The 17,721-nt window shown below is 35.9% G+C and overlaps 1 protein-coding gene across 1 annotated transcript; it reads right to left on the reverse strand.

Moving 5' to 3' along the window:
• Window positions 1-1,861: 1,861 nt before the first annotated feature.
• LOC128991038 (ceramide-1-phosphate transfer protein-like) lies at window positions 1,862-10,799 on the reverse strand. The gene is made up of 4 exons (XM_054413750.1): window positions 10,434-10,799; window positions 8,242-8,453; window positions 6,165-6,340; window positions 1,862-3,264 (listed from the first exon to the last, which is right to left on the reverse strand). The coding sequence occupies exons 1-4, from the start codon at window positions 10,601-10,603 to the stop codon at window positions 3,142-3,144; spliced, it is 681 nt and encodes a 226-aa protein (XP_054269725.1). The 5' UTR covers window positions 10,604-10,799; the 3' UTR covers window positions 1,862-3,141.
• Window positions 10,800-17,721: the final 6,922 nt, after the last annotated feature.

Here is a 17,721-nt window from a genome sequence, read left to right on the forward strand (position 1 = left end):
ACGGGCCCAAGTTCGAGAAATTGTCATCTGAAAAGATGTTAAAAGGAGTGGAACCTTCATACCTTACGTCCTAAGGTTGGCCGAGGTTGTACCTGAACACGCAGCTCTCTCTCACGACGTCTACTTTACTTTAATACTTTTCTATGAAATTGCGACCTGTTAAAGATCAGAGACAACCTCTTGGAATGAAGAACATACATGGTTTATTAATCTCATATTTATCATGTTTCGAGACTACAGATCTGTGCGTGGAACGTATCCAGCAAAGCAAGGGGTGAGCCGGTACAGTACAAAGGTGAACTGTACTGATAAAAGTTTGTGGCAGTGACCAGGATCCGAACCCATGACACTACTGCCTTGGGCCCGAAGTCCGCGACGCTACCAACTGAGCCACCGACTCACAAATTACCCTTTAAAATAATAGGGTTTAGCGAAGCAAAGCCCGCCGGGTAACTGCTAGTATCATATTTGAACGAATGGTGTTTTTGGCCTCTAGGGACGTGAAAATGAAAAAGTAAATCGGTCCCGGGACTAGGTCTTACCATGCCACCTACGGCAATAGCTACTTCCCTATAGGGGAATTCGCTAATATACACAATAAAATACAATGGTTATCTTCACTAGTACTGTTCACTGTTTACTCTAAGTGTGAGGACACTCACAATTGTTGTAAAAAAATATGGGTCACCTATTAAAGGTCACCTAATGTATGGGTTTGAAAAAAGCTGAGTGGGAACGCCGTTCTCACCCCACTACACCACTGGTGTAAGTACATTTGAACCACTTTCTCCTGATTTTCAATGTTTATTTCTCCAATAATCACAACAAAGACCTGTTTCACAAACCTTGTTTCGTTTATCGCAACCATTTACATACTATTTTATTACATTTACCTCCTTAATCAAAGGTAAATATAATTGGTTTGGCGATTCAAGCCAATTCAGTTTTTTTTCGCTATAGAGCACAAAAATTATGTTCCTTTTAAACAAGTTAAGTTTCAGTGTGGACACACATACAATAAGGACAAGTCAAGTGACACTAAATACAGTTGAACCTCGTTTGTACGAACCTCGATAAAACAAATTCCTCGATAAGACGAATTTTGTTAATCCCCTTGACACTTTCATATAGGTCAATGCTAAAAACACCTCTATACAACGTAGTAATTAAGTTAAAAACCTCCATAAGACGAATTTGTTTGTGATATGGGCTAGGACTGATTAACCTCTATACAACGAATATTCTTAGCACAAAACCTCTACAAGACGAACGTGACCTCTATAAGACGAATTTATCATAATCTTAACCTCCATAGTACGTAGTTTTCAAAACAAACAGAAGCTTGTCTCAACATGAAACCCCCACCCATCCCTCCTTCTTCCCCAGTCATTGTTTGGAGAAACCTCTATAAGAAGAATAACAGCAGCATTAAACCTGGATAAAACGACCCTCTTTATTAAGAATACCTCTATAGTACGAATTTTTCCCGTACCCCTTGAAATTCGTCTTATAGAGGTTCAACTGTACCATATAAGAGTTTTAACTCTCACAAAATTCACCCGTCCTGTCAACTTCCATTGAGCCGTCCATAGTTTTTTTTAGACAGTCTTTTCTCAACAAGTTCGGCCACAGATAGGTGAATTTATTTTGAGTTACACTCTATACATAAATCGTATAAAGAACATAAATCGACCAAGATGGAATTTTAAGCATCATTATAAATTGGTACTCCTATTGCAGGAGCAAAAAATCTTTTCTTCCTCAATAGCACTTCTGTTATGAAGTGATGGTGATGATAAGGCAGCACAAATTGAAAGACAACACAATTCAATTTCTAATAGTTTATTGTGGCTGTATTTTGTTTAAAGGTTTCTAGCATTCCTATTATTTGTCTTCATACAATATGTAATACTGAAATATGGCAGCCACGGAATCAAAACCTAAAATCTTATATGAGTTAAAGTGCCAAAAAACTATTATTAGATATTAAGATAATGGAATGTTACAATCCTCTAGTTAAGTATATATGAAAGCTGAGACTATGTAGGTATTGGTTATAAATTTAGGGAAAAGTCACTTTTCCCAAGATAGGTAACATGTGAATATAATAGGCTCAGCACTCTGATCTTTACCTTCGTTTCATAGTTGACCAAAAATGTATCAAGGGTATAGCAAAATTATCAATGTCCTAGCTAACAAAACAATAATTGCAGGAAAATTATAGCGTAATTGTGAATAATTTGGAATAAATATCACCTAAAAGTAGTTTTTGTCAACAAAAATTTGTGAAACTTAGTCATAATATAAAACACAGTAAAATAGAGTTCAATAGGCCTATTTAAAGCATGACGAACATCAGCTTACTGGTTGGTAAAGACTGGATACACAGGCCACTTAATTACGCCCCCGATTAAGATTAGAATGAACAGAGTGGGATTAGGGCACATTTTATAAGCAAAAAGAAAACTATTGAAAATAAGTGGCAGCAATGTCTAGCTATGGATTAATAAAGAGATGGAACAACAAAACTTTAAAACTCTTAGGAAAGCCAGAAGCAGAACCAATATCAATATCGCTAGATGACATAATGGTTATTGGCCAGCTTCTTGGATTGTTATGAAGTGTACAGTTGGGGTATGGTATAAAGAATGGTGCGCTAGAATCAGTGCATATTCTTTGAGCAAGTAAAAGCAGAAAATACTGAAAATTAGCAGTAGGGATGTCCAACTCTGGTATGGAAAATGACTCATGGGAAATGATGGGTTGATGAGCTTAATAAGAAGCTGTTGGAATAAGGTCAAGAAATGCTAAAATATACCTTTTCGATCAAATAATTAACAATGGGTAAACATACAAAATTTGATAAACAGTCTGTTCTTAGGTAAAATTGTAAAATCTTTAATATCCATCCAAAACAGGTTGTTTTAATACTCTTTTCCATTAAGAATAGATTTCACTTTACTATTCATTACTGGTAGCCTACTTTAATTGCCTTAACTAAATATTTTTGGTGAAAATTATTGCAAGAATCACTTTCCCTGTGCAAGTGAGCGCTGCAGTTCTGACTCGAATATTCTAAGCTAAATAATACATTAGGTTGGTATAAATATGTTATCACAGCCATTAAAGAATGAGCAAAACTTATGGTAGGTTCAACAAATCCATTTCTTTGAAGTAGTTCTCGGTTCGATTGTAAACTTCATTGGTCGACTCCAGCATCTCAGGGAGAGCGTCCAAGGCAGACTGAGTGTTTTCTCCACAAACCTACGAGAGAAAAAAACTAACTCTTAACCTCATTGGTATATGTCAGAAGTACAAACAAACTCTGGTTCATACATTATAGGATGTGAATTATTTCTTCAACACATTCGCTGCTGTTGTGTATTGGCCTGCCAACAAGAGCGAGAACAACCAATGTACTGTATGGATGAGTGTCAGAAGTTTTTTTTTCTGTTTTATCCACCAGAAGATCCACAGTATATCCCTAATGTTTGTGGATGTAGTTATACCACAAACAAAGCATTGGACAACTGCTAACAAGTCAACCAAATGCAAAGAAAGAATTGGCAAAATTCATACCAACAAAAAGACTCCAGAAGCCACAAAAAAGCACACTGTACACTAGCACAATGTATAACCTCAAAATTCCAGCAAATTCAATCCTTCTAGCATTAGTGGCTATGCCAAACAAAGGGCTGGAGATTGCCTGGCTTTAGTGACAGATTGAAGTTAGTATTACTCGCATACCACCTAGGCCTAAGTTACTCGCTAAAAGTGATGGACTACCAATTTGTGTAGTCTAAAACATAGGCCCAGCCTATTATACACCTCGGTGTTAATCCTCCACACAAGCCTATGTCTGCATTACTATTACAAGTAACAACTAACACTGTGAGGTTAAGTTTACTGATAGCCAAGATAGGGTTCAAATGCGACCTACACTAATGTGCCTAAAGCCTAACACCAAGTTGGTCAGGTTCCTAACATGAACCAGTCAACAGCAAATCGGAGTGCACAAGTAGTTTTTTAGTGTCTAAAAAATTATATTGAAAATTATATTCAATCAGAATCTAGTAAATTTGAATATCGAATCCCAACTCGGATCTATTTCCAAGAAATTCGAATATCGAATCCGAACCCGGATCTCTTACCAGTAAATTCGAATATCGATTCCGAATCCGAATCCAGTTAGAAACAGTAGATTCGTTCTCGAATCCGAATCGAATCTCTTAAAAGATTCGGATTCGATTCGTTTTTCGAACTATTTGCACAGCCCTGAAAAATATAACTAAATTTTTTAGCCCAAAGTAATTTATTCTTTTGGCTGTTAGAGGTCTAAGGTAGGCCTAGTTGTGATAATACAAGTTGTAATTTTTTTGGGTAGCGACAGTTTAGACAGTTCCAGTTAATAGAAAAGACAGGAAAGGAAACAAATTGGAAACAGAAAGGAAACTGCCAGGAAGAATATCTTTTAACAGTATATGCAGTGGCAAGTATCTGAACAATTCCCGACTGAGTGAAAATACATCCAACCCTATAGTTATTTTCTGTGTCCTTTTTGTTTCCTTTCTTGTCTAGTGTACCCAAGCGCCTTAGACGGGTAAGTAAAGCAACAAGTCAAAGCCCCACTAGAAAAAACAGGCCATGCTGCAGCACGGGTAGCGCAACACTACGTCACAGTGGTGGATAGTAGTATTAAACTCTTAACATTAAAATCTTACAAACAGACAGCTTGTTTATTTACCTAAAACATATGGGAATGGTGATTGCAATGAATTTATCAATGAAATCTATCCACTAGTGTGACGTCATGGATCCTGCAGCACGGCCTGTTTTTCTAGTGGGGCCTTGAACAAGGTAAAACAAAACGCTCCAACCAGAAAATTTTGATTGAATACTCTCTTAAGGATTCACCAGATTCTGAAATAGTCGTGATGTGGCGTTTTGCCATGCATCATATCCCTTCTAGTGCATGAGCTTCCATTTGATAACTGCTATACCAGCTGATCAGCTGATCATTATTTTATTATGATTGTTTTATGTTTGGATTTTACAGTTTTACATGAGTTTACATTTTCAATAAAATGAGTTCATTAAGTTATTCAAATCTATTCTTTTATTAATAAAACACAACAATAACATAGAAAGCATTTACCAGAAAAAAATCCTTTGTTTACTTTTGTACTGTAGCCCAAGCATAAGATTTTTGCAGCACTTCATCAATGTGTATTTTTTATTTCAAACCCCTCAAAAGCTAACGAAATAAAATGGCTCTGTATCTTTTTAGCTCTATTAATTAAAACATGGTAAGCAAAAACTAAAAAGTTATTTGTTCATTCAAGGGTTGTGTGTAAATTAATAACTCCATCGCGCTCCTATTGCAGCCAAAAAAGCTAGTTCAAATCCGAGACCAACTTCGTAAATTTGGATGATTAGCTGGTTTCCACTTCTATGGGATGATTAGTCTTGTCATAATATTCAAAACCGTTGTGAAAGAAAATTAACGTTTCTGCAGTAAGAAGGTCAATCCCTGTTGATGTACAAATGTGTATACGGTAACACAATTAGAAAATTTTTTAAAATCATCCTAAATGATTTTTTAATATAGGATGTGCATTAGTAACAGAGAGCGATTGCGGAAACCCATACATATTGTCAGACCAATACATATTTTGGTACTATACCAACCACATCTAATAATTATAACCTAACCTAAGGTTGGACTATGTTTTAGGTTAAGTTAGGAAGATTTTGTTTAAACTGATTAAAATCTTGTTTGAAAGTCAACTTATAGTTGTGGTCGTTATAATACTAGGCCTAAAGCATATAATACTAAAGCACCCATGTTTTTGGTGTGTTGTGTTGTGTGCCCTGAATGTTTAGCAGATTCCACCGAGACTGTGATTGAACTTAAGGAAACTTTTGAATCATGATTAATAACCTTTTAGAGACATCTCCTATTAGTTTGAAAATCTCTCTCGTTCAACGAGACTGAAAGATACTATCAGTCGGCCTACACCATGAAAAACTGTATGCAAGTATTTAAGACCACCTCCACCCCTTGCACACAATTTCAACATTCAAACATTTTTTTTTTTTATGCAACTCAGTGAATACCTTAATTTACCAACAATTCTCGTATAATGATTACTTTTATGACTTACCCTATGGAGAAGCACATTCCTGGTAGGCAGCACATACATGGCCAGGACTGCCCCCTTCCTCACCAGCCAGGGGTGGTACTTGGCTAGGGTCTGGTTATATACCTCCTGTCCAACAGTGTTTGTCTTCTCTTCTGGTTGAAGCTCTCCAACTCTCTTCAAAAACTGCCTCAGGAAATCTGTGGGTCACAATGACCCTGTTTACCTTATGGTGGAAACACATTCACCTATATTCCTATACAATAGAACCTCTCTCATCTGCTCACCACGGAACCGAGCCCTTGGCTGGATAAAAAAGCTTCATTTGAGTCTTTCTTTTTGCTAGTCCAAACACAGGTATGGTAAGCCTAACGAGCGCTTAATCCAATGAAGTTCCGAAAAATGTTCATAAATAATTTCCACAAGTAGGCCTATAATATCACAAAAATAAATAACGATAAAATTTTATTTAGTTGTATTTAGAGTAGCTTGAAAAACTCGCCCCGTGTGAACGAGGCTTAACACATCTATTTGATGTGCTCTTACAATAGATTTCATTACTGATTATGACACTGATTATGATGATTATGATGAACTGATTATGACATAAAATTTAGTAACCTGTGATAAAAAATCATGGCTACTGGTTGAATGTATCGAAGAAGAGAAACCTGCTTTTATCTCTTTTTTTACTAATGTAAAGTAGCCAATGATTTTATAGTTATTTTTAGGAGTTGTCTAATTTTTTTATTGGTCTAGTAGGCTGATTGTTTTTATATGATTTGTTTTCAATCATGGGAACATCAATGCTAGGCCTAGTTTATTATTATCCATGTGAAACAGAACGTTGCGGTAGCCGATGGCTGGCAGGAGCTTACAAGAGCTGTTTTGTTCATATTACGTGATTTATTGCTTTACAGTTTGGTAATTCTTTATAAATTTGTAGAAGCTACCAATTTAAACATTACAGTGTGTTTATCTGAACCCATGGACTTAAAATATATTGACTATACAATATTTTTATCACTGTAAAATATTGATTATTTTATAAATGTAAAAATTCAGATGATGATATGTCTTTTAACACAGTATTATGTTGTTTTTAATTTTTTTGTTATATATTACATTCCATGTTGGAATAACCATGGTTTTTGATTATCCGTGGTTTCCCTAAACTCAATTGCCTATGACAATCGAGGTTTTACTGTATTTAAATTATTTCGGTTGATGCAAACAATCAGTTGATTAGAACAGTTTACGGTCACAAGTAGTTTGGATTAGCCGGACTCAAGTGTGCTACAATAACAGTAATTTATACCTAGTCAAAATCTGTGGGTAATAACCTAAACCTAAAGTAGTCAAAAGTAGTCTTTTATGTCTCCTTGAGAATTACAGAAAAGTCTAACAAGGCTAGGCCTATTCCAAATTTAACTGGAATCGAACGCTGTTTGGATTAGCGGGAATTTGGAATAAGATGATTTCTGTACTAATTAATCATTGTGATGCAGTTAATGTTTAAGGTTTTGCCAGCACTGTGGGAGACAATAATGATGTCTCTGTGACCACAGATGATGGATAGGCCTACACAATTTCATCGTGATTGCTAAACAATTTCATCATGACCGCAGAAAATGTTCAGGATTTTATCGTGCCTGGGGAAGATGTTCACAATTTTGCAGCAACCTCGGGATACTTTTTACAGTTTTTTCTTGACCGCACGGAGCTTTTGTCTTCACAGTTACAGAGAGTATGCAAAGATAAGTGATCGAAAATGTTGCTGCAATCACAGGATGATGTTCACGGTTTGTGTGTGTATGGTTGCAGTTTTGCGACACATCATTGCCCGGGAATAAACAAAATAAGTTTAATGGGGTCTGGATTAATGTTTCAAAGTTACAGAAATCACCTTATTCCAAATTCCCGCTAATCCAAACAGGGTTCGATTCCAGTTAAATTTGGAATAGCCTAGTTAGACTTTTCTGTAATTAATAGTGTTTTAGCCAAGAAAGTGGCACTGAAACAACTAGTTTTCATTTTATCAATCCCAATACAGTAATTATTAATGACGTTTGTAATTTTTTCCAGCTAAAAACAAACTTACCTAGTCCTCGATGAAGTCTTAACAATGTTCTGCTACCAGAAACATAAGAACTTTCTTTCAACAGTCCATTTTCTGTTTCGTATTCAACCATTTTTTTCATTGTTGAAAAATGTCCTGACTTGTCCTTTGCTCGTACTTGTTCTAGCGCATCCATTTTGCTGCCTATTTCAGAACCAACAAATCCAAATACAGTTCCCATGAGATTGCAAAACCTGAAAAAGATTTGAATGATGGGTCCCAGTCTTAACTAGTTTAAACTGTAGAGCTAAAGAAGGATATACCGGTACCGGTATATTATAACCAATAACTTAAGGGTTCACCTGGCTTTGAAATATTTCATAAATTCATACATAGCCTAATTTATTGCATTTCTGTGCCATACATACACACACCAGTTGAGACACCAGTTGAAGTAAGCTTCACATTAGAAGCATTTAAACAGCGGCGCCGTTAGCCTATTTAGTTGGTATATGGGGGTTTATCATTAGACTACTGCAGTCATCTTTGTAAAGATTTATCATAAAAACCCAAATAAGTTAGGTCCCTCTAATCATAATAAACTTTTTCAAAACTAACATTAATTAGTAGGTATATGTTGTCAATTAGGTAGGTCAGTTCCCTCAACTTCCTATATTGGTAAATTGAACCATTACTTAGTTGGCCAAAAGTTTAACCATTATACAGTAGTTTATAATCGATAAATATAACTGGATAAGTTTTCTACCTTATGATTATTACCAGATTGCAGACAGTAGCCTACTGAAAGTTAGGCTAGCAGTTAGTTACAGTACACCTCACAGAAAAATGAGCAAAATCTGGTAATAGTAAGTATATTGCGTTACTAGACCAGAAAATAGGTAAGTTTATCTACCGTCTCCCGTCGGATTACCATTACTTAAAAGTACTAACTGTAAACACATTTTGAATGAGTTAGGTACATAAGTTACAATATTTTTCCACATTAAACCTTTGGATTTACTTTGGTGTTTATTTCTCTGTTCAAGCATATTATGATTTATTTTGTTATTTCCATCTGGGATCTTGAAAAACAGATTAGCCCAACTTAACTCAAATTTTAATAAATCACAGCCTGTATTTATTAAAACAGATTTACAATTAACTAACACTTAGGCCTACATTAAGTCTTGATTCACCTTTAATTTGTTCCCAGTCCAATCTGTGCTGTGTCACTGAGTACCGCACAACTGCTTTGAGTAGGCCTAATGTTAGATTGAGTAGGTAGGCTATAACTAGGCCTATTTTAATACCAAGATATACAGTAAAAATAAATTTAAGTTAACCCTAGAAAGGTATTGCCCTACAGCATGACACTAAGGGCATCAATACGTAAATTTGACGTACATAGGAATCGCATAGTAAGGTAAATATCGTCACAAGTTTACAGTGTGACACTGAGAGTACCTATCAATATGTAAAAATGACATACTGCCAGCCGTTTTACCATACACAAGCCGGCCATTTTATTATTCACAAAGGGTATTGACATGTAAGTTTCACGTATGCGCCAAGAAACTGACTAAGTTATCAAGTGCATAAGGAAACACACTACGACCCAACCAATGCAGCCATTGCAAGACATATGACATGACTGCTAAGAGCACTGCCGGAAGGAGGGTATTGTCAGTTGAGGGGGTGGGGGGTGAGACGCTAAAAATAACTCCCATTACGTCAAATTTACGTGCGATACCCATCTAGGATTAGGCTAACTACTAGGCTAAACCCAAATGGATCTAAAACAGTGAGGTAATCACTTTAGGTATGACATAGATTAGCATGCACTGTCAAAGGCAGAATATTCAAATCAAATCAAAGATTTAAGTTATTTCCCAAAGACAACACAATTGCATATGGAATGGTCAATGAAAGGTATTATGTTGGTTAAACATTTGTCAAGGAAGAGTACAATGGATGTATTGTCTGAGATGGCATAGTATTTAGGGCCCAAAGACAAGTAAGTGGTAAATCAGTCTAACTCTATGGGTATGGTGAGAACCAGGTAGCATAAGTTAGGCACAAGCACGAGTAACATTGATGATAAGATTTCGTATAAGGCATAGCTGTAAATATTTTACAATAATTCCCTAAAATTGTAGATGGAGGTTAGGACTAAGTACGAAGGAGCCTAGGCCTATGTTGTATGTTTAAAACTAGGCCTAGGTACTTCAACTTACTTTTGCAATTCCCGATAGGCGTTTAGGTACATATCTAACGAAATGTCACCATCGTTGATTAGAGAAGCAACAAAATTGTCGTGGACATATTTCAAATCAAAAAAGTTTATATTTGTTTCAACAACGATACTGCCATTCACATCCGAAGGTACAGCCATGGTCTCACTCATTTTTGTTCGCAAACTATTCTCGTTGTGGTTAACTTCGGGAAGGCAAAATCCTTCAGGTATGGAAAAAACACTCTAATTCATTTACAATATTTTACAGTGAATTAGACCAAACAGTCAGTTAAGATAAGTGATGACTGATTGACAAAACATGTAAAAATTGTGTGTTGTGTCCAACACAACACAACAAAAACAACGAACGAACAATGGCAATGAACAGACAGTGAGACAGTTCAGTTTTTCAGTTCAGACGACACGCCACCACACCAGGTGACAACATCAAATCTTTTTTTCCCTCTAGTTTGCTTAGCAGGCTTCGGTTTAATAGACCAGGCAGCCTCGATGTACACTGAGTTGTGGTTGCTTCCAATTTTCATCCTGCAATTAATGCTTCTATCAGCTGCGCTGGACAAAGAAACCATAAGAAACCAAGCTTGCAAAAAATCTCACTACAGTAGTAGTTGTTCGTAGTTGTTTGCAAAATGGGCAAACACTATAAAAATGTTTATGAACGGTAAAAGAATTTGACTCTAGAAACATAATCGATATTGTTAGTTTTGTCTTGTCATTTTGTCACCAGCATTCTCTTCGTCACGTAATGCTGTACCTCATCATCTTGCTTACTGATTAGAGTAACTGTGACTGACATGGATCCACATGGACCGTGGATCATGTGTTTTAGGACCAACTTCCTCAGTTGGCCTCCAGCCCCTTCTTCCAAAGGAATACGGTGAGCGGATGATGGAGTCAATTTTGGACGCTTGGACTGGACCTCACGACTACGTGAATACGAAAAATAAGTCAGCTTAGTTGCAGCTTCGCTGTCAAGGTGACTAACATGCGCTGTCAACCCAGAGTGCCTTCCCAAGATAGGGATTAGGGGATATTGAAAGGGGTCTATCAAGAGTGTCTTTAGTGTCATAATTACATGTTAAATATGAGTAAATGTATCGTAAGCTTAGTTTGCTCATTTTGACTATTTAGAAATGTAACTTAAATGTCTTTGTAACATTATATGTTTTTATGTTTACTTACTAGACCAGGTACGTGTAAATGTTCAGTATTGAAACTCCTTTTACACAGGGGCTGTCAACCTTAGGTGGCTTATATTTATCACTAAGTTCATATTTATGTTTACGCCTCTCTGGCACTGGTATGTTTCATTGATTTGTTTTGTATGGTAAGAGAATGGCCAAAAGCCAGTACTTTTTAGTTAACGTCAATTTTTTTCACAGACAGCATATAATTGGCAAGGGCGGTCACAGGGGTGGGCCCTTGACCCCCCATATTTTTTTACAGATAAACTCAATCAGATAAGACTAACTACTGAGCTAACTAACCATTATTAAATAACTAACTAAATATTAAAAGGGGATCTTCAATAATTCTTATTGCAAATCATGCAACCAAATTCAATGTAGGCTGATACACTTGTAGCGAACGGTGGTATTAAATCCTTCCACATTTTATGTTGTCAATTTTAACCTAAATGATTGAAAACTTTACCTGAAAGCACAAAAAACTTTAAAACTTGAAAGCATTGACTATCAATACATGGGATAAAGAAGAGTATCAAGGTAATATAAATAATAAAGATACTGATACTGTATCAATAGTCAAAGCTTGAAAGGTAGTTGAATTTATATGAGTTAAACGTTAGGAGTTAGTAATTACAGTAATAAAATTCAATTATTACCATAGCCAATTCATTTTTAAACTTCCCATTTTTTATTGTATTCATACTAGAGCTGGCCAGTGGTCGAAAACTCCACCAAAAGTATGTACGGTGCTAGTTTCACCCCACGCTGTAATTAATTAATTAATTAAACATGTGATTGGAATTTCTTCAATTTGTTTTGATTTTCTGTTTATATTTTGTTGTTATTTTGTCACTAACATGGCAACCCGTAAGGCCCATGTTAAATTTTTTATTTTAAATTAATTGTTTGTGTTTATTTTTAGCCTATTTTGATTTATAAAGGGATTCTGCACAACTATAGGCAAATATATTTCTAACCGTGTGCGTATATTTTCCATGCGATGCACAGTAGCTGATAAAAAAAAGGTTTTCAATAAACATTCTTGTTTTAGGCCTATAGAATTAGCCCATGTTAAATTTCCATAACAAAAGTTTTATTTAAATTTTTGACCCGATTAACATAAATATTTTGAAAATACAAATAAAACCTGCACAAATGGACCGATAAATTCTTTTGGTACAACCCGTGTGTAAATCGGTTCAGTAGTATGGTCAGGGCTGTCGTAAGCTTAACATTTAAATAGCCTATCTTGTATTCATAGCCCCATGTTAAATATCCATAAGAAAAATTTTATTTCTATTTTTGACCTATAGTGATGGTTAATCTGTATGCAAAATATCACAACTATATGAACGAATATTTTGATAAAGTTTTATTTGCAAATGAATGAAGAAGTGTGCTAAATCATAACATAGTCAAAACTAATTATTTTAACAAAATTAACAACAATATTAAAATTAAGTATCATAGATAAAACATACTCCCCCACTTGTGTTGTTTAGTCTATGGTATAGACCAAAGGCATCACAGCTGTGGCTAAGTTGACGCCACATCAGCCCCCCGCAGAGACTGGAAGTCCAGGAAGCTTGAGCTTTACTTTTCTACCAGAACGAGTTGTATAGCTTCTGAATAATGATGCCGGGTTCGGAGAATTGAGGGATGTGTTTGAAGGTTGTATATTTTGAGACTTTTTGATTGTTGGATGACTACATTTTTCGGCTAACACACATGCAGGGTTCACCCTGTCTAAGCTTACTCGTACTTGTTTGCCATTCTGTGATATTATTAAGGAGTTTTTCGTCACGAGAAATTACAGGATATGGTCCGTTGTAGAGAGGCTGTAGAATACGTTTCCCAGAGTGATCTCTTAGGAAAACATTGGTGCACTTTCTAAGATCCTGAAATATAAAAGTTTTAGGGTTGACGTGGCGTGAAGATTGGGCAGGTCTTATTGAAGACATGTGTTGACGGAGTCGTACTACATAATCACTAGGATCTTCATGCCTGGGTCTGTCAACAGGGAGATCAAACAATTTTCCTGGAAGTCTCAAACTGCTGTCCGAAAACAATGTCTGCCATTGATGCTTGAAGATCCTTGTGGTACGCACTTCTTATACCTAGGAGGACAATTGGAAGAGCTTCCAGCCAGGATGAATCATGATGACACATCAGTGAAGTTTTGAGATGACGATGGAATCCCTCCACCAATCCATTGGCACAGGGATGGTAACTGCAAAGAAAATGTTCCTAGAGGAGCATGAACATGTCGCGTTACCTTGCAACGTTGGCATCGCTCACAAGTACGAGCCCAGTTACGACAATCTTTTTGCATACTTGGCCAGACAAATCGATCTCATACAAGTTTTGACGTAGCTTTAATGTCTGGGTGGCTGAGGTCATGTAGCGAATGAAATACCCTTTTCCGTAGTTCGACTGAAAGATAAGGTCTTTGGGTCCCTGTTGAAGTGTCGCAAAAGATTAATGACTTTGTTCCAGGGATTTGGATCTTCTGGTATTTTGAGAGATGAATTGTTATTGTTTATGAGGTTGACGAGTTCGTCATGTGAGCTTTGTGCTTTGGCAATTGACTCAGGGTCCAATGAACATGAAGTAGCCTCTACACGTGATAAAGCATCGGCAACAATGTTTTTTGAACCTCCGATGTGTTTTATGTCTGTAGAAAACTCGGGAATATTATCAAAATACAAATAAAACCTGCACATAGGACCGATAACCTTTCTTTTGGTACAACATCCGCGTGTATATCGGTCCAGTAGTATGGTCAGGGTGGCTAAGATTTTGGCCCCATGTTAAATCTCCAAGAGAAAAGTTTAGTTTCCATTTTTGAACCAATTAACATATATCCAAATACAAATAAAACCTGCACATATATGACGAATAACCTTTCTTTTGGTACAACCCGCGTGTAATTCGGCCCAACAGTATGATCAGGCTAGCTGTCATAAGTTTTGCAAAAGTTGTTTAATATATTAGATTTAATTTCAACCAAATCAGTAAAATGTTAATACTGTACCTTCGACTGAATAGGAAAGGATAAATTTATTTCACTATACAAATAGCTATCCAGATATCCATTGTTGTATAGACTATATTGTATATATGGACGTATTCTAATCCCAATTCAATGTAGCAACTGAAGATTGGTTTAGATGGCGAGTTCGCTACAGTTCGGGTGTTAAAAAATGCAAATAAGGGAATTAATTAGAGGGATAACCTAACTGAGACTACCACCATAGAATAAAGGAGTAGACACTCTTTTATCTATGCTACCAGCACAAAGTAATTTAATCATTTTATACAACTATGCCATTTACAGGATAATGTTTACTTACGATATATTCATAATGTTACAACATTGATTTTCTATATTGAAGTATACATTCCATCTATATTAACAGGTCACCAGTTTTTTTTTACAAAAAAAGACATAGTTGAATGAGTCTTGCTTGTGCGATGCTAGAGTTGAAGTTTTCTTTTATTAGTTTTAAAACCGTCATAGTTAATCGCCATCAACGTCCTCATAACAAAGATATTATGGCGCAAAATAAGTTATTGTTTCAGCTTAACATGATTATAAAGTTGGTGTATCTTAAATAAACAACGTTTTCAGTAGGACTGAGCACTATCGGTTGCTCAATCTCAATCGAACAAGTTTCTTTTTATTCTAAAACTGGTTATAGCTTAAACTTAGAAATTAAATATCTTGTTCACATTAGTCCATCTATAGTCAATGGTTATTCTATATCAGAAGGAAATATTGGACACAAACAGATATATACTAAATCTTATGGCTATAAATACTTTTTGAAGTACAATTACAATAAATATGATTTCTAATCTACATTGTAAAAAACAGCACATCATACGGATATCTACGGACAATCCTTATACATACAATCTTATAAATATTCTTAATGGTACATGTAAAGTATGACACATAACAGTCCATCGTTGTGAGTCCTGAACTCTGAAGGAACATCTTCACCAAACATGATGCCGAGGCCATTTCTGGGTCTGGAAAAGATAAACAACTGAATCAACTTGGTATTTAAATCCATTGTAGTCCCTGCTGTAGCCTTCTTAAGTATATACGAACTTGGAACTTTCTTGTCCTCTTTTCTAAATTTATTCCTTATAATAGTTATTTGTGTAACTAGGGGGCGAAGTGGCACTTTCCTGCGCACGAGAGAAATGTTTTACGCACGATCCGTAGGCGAGTGTGGAAATTTTCTCAAGTGCAGCAAAGGCAGTTTGCTACACACATTATATTTTTTTCCTACAGTTACTATAAATCATATAAATAATTAGTCCTTCAAACACTGTAGAACACGTTTTTAGGTTTACTAAATCCAAACATTCAACGAAATGGGAAACGCTGCACCAGCTGATCGTAGTCTTAATATCTTTAAGTGTTGCCAACTTATGTTCAAGCGTACACGAATTACGTGCATAATAAAAGCACGCCGTTTTGTGTTGTTTGGTTGAAATACTGGTGTGCGCCAAAGTAAGGCTTTCTGTACTATAATCTGTGCAAGGAAGCCTACTTTGTTGTGTGACTGTAAGAAATAGTTATTTGTGTAACTAGTGGTGAAAGTGGAACTTTGCTGCACACGAGAGCAATGTTTACGCACGAGCCGCAGGCGAGTGTGGAATGATCTCGAGTGCAGCAAAGGCCTTTTTCACTCGTGTTACACATTATATTTTTCCTACAGTCACTATAAAGCATATAAATAATTAGTCTTTCAAACACTATACGACACGTTTTTAGGTTCAGCTGGCAACACAAATGGTGTCCTAGAGAAAGTAGTACCCGTGGTCCGTATCACTCCGCTATTTTTCCTCGGCAAGAAATGTACTCCGCGTTTTGAGAATATAGTTCCGTATGTTTTTGTAATTTGAAGTGGTTTCTGCGCCTAAAAAAAATGCTTAAAAGGTATTTTCTTGTTTATTAAGATCGTAGGAAGGTTTTAAAAACGTTTAAAAGAAAAGTCCAGAAAGTTCAGAAATACCGAAACTATAAACACGAAATGACAGGTTAAATCGTAGTTAAATAAAATAGTCAATCAGCTGCTCATAGTATAATTATCTTTAAGTGTTGCCAACCTATTTCCAAGCGTACACGGATTACGTGCATAATGGAACCACTCTGTTTTGTGTTGTTTCGTTGGAATCATGATGTGCGGCAAAGTATAAACCGTACGGCAAAGTATAAACCGTACGGCAAAGTATAAATATGCAGCAATTAGCAGCTTTCTGTACTATAAACAGTACAAGGAAGCCAACTTTGTCGGGTGACTGTAGGAAAAAGATATTTTTTATATAATTTCATAAATCGGCTGTTTTAGCGAATTTCCCATATAGGGAATAAGCTATTACCGTAGTACTCATGGTAAGACCTGGACGCGGGACCGATTTTTTTTCCGTTTTGAGGTCCCTAGAGGCCAAAAACACCATCCGTTCAAATTCATATATATATATATTTATATATATATATATATATATATATGTGTGTGTGTGTGTGTGTCCGTCAGCACGATAACTCGAGCAAAAATGATCCGATTTTGATGAAATTTGGTACAAACGTGTAAACGTACGTTTATTTGAACGAGTTTGCGATCCAGCATGATCGGACCATGGGAACGGGGGTTTACGGGGGGTTTTATGGGGTAAAAATAGGGTTTTCCCATTTTTGACCCAAAAAACATCAAATTTAGCAATTTCTTTCCAAACCATTTTGTAGAGCTTAAAAAAACAAGTAATTTAGTATATTGAAGCGTTATTATGCGCCTAATGGTTACGGAGAAAATTCCAAAAAATTTTAAATTTAAAATTCCCATGTTATTCTTATGGAGAATAAGTAAACTGTTGTAGTTTGCTTTTTTGTGAACATATTTTGATCAAATTTGGAAAATGTTTTTATTTCTTACTAACTATTCACATTTGACAAAAAACAGTTTTACCCTCCCTGATGCAGCAAACCTAAGTACTTGTTAAACTAGTTCTATTTAAATCTGGAATAAATGTTATATTTTTAAGTAGACATTTCAGTGTAAATCCAAT

The sequence above is a fragment of the Macrosteles quadrilineatus genome, unplaced genomic scaffold (assembly GCF_028750875.1).
Source record: "Macrosteles quadrilineatus isolate MER2022 unplaced genomic scaffold, UCM_ALF_1.0 Scaffold_3__2_contigs__length_128488019, whole genome shotgun sequence".
Taxonomy (NCBI): domain Eukaryota; kingdom Metazoa; phylum Arthropoda; class Insecta; order Hemiptera; family Cicadellidae; genus Macrosteles; species Macrosteles quadrilineatus.

What these genes read in the sequence shown, in the direction of transcription:
- LOC128991038 (XM_054413750.1), bottom strand. Translation starts at nt 10,603, where the DNA reads ATGAGTGAGACCATGGCTGTACCTTCGGATGTGAATGGCAGTATCGTT. An exon ending in GCCTATCGGGAATTGCAAAA is followed by an intron (nt 8,454 to 10,433) that starts GTAAGTTGAAGT and finishes AATCTTTTTCAG; the next exon opens with GTTTTGCAATCTCATGGGAA. An exon ending in GGAATGTGCTTCTCCATAGG is followed by an intron (nt 3,265 to 6,164) that starts GTAAGTCATAAA and finishes TTTCTCTCGTAG; the next exon opens with GTTTGTGGAGAAAACACTCA.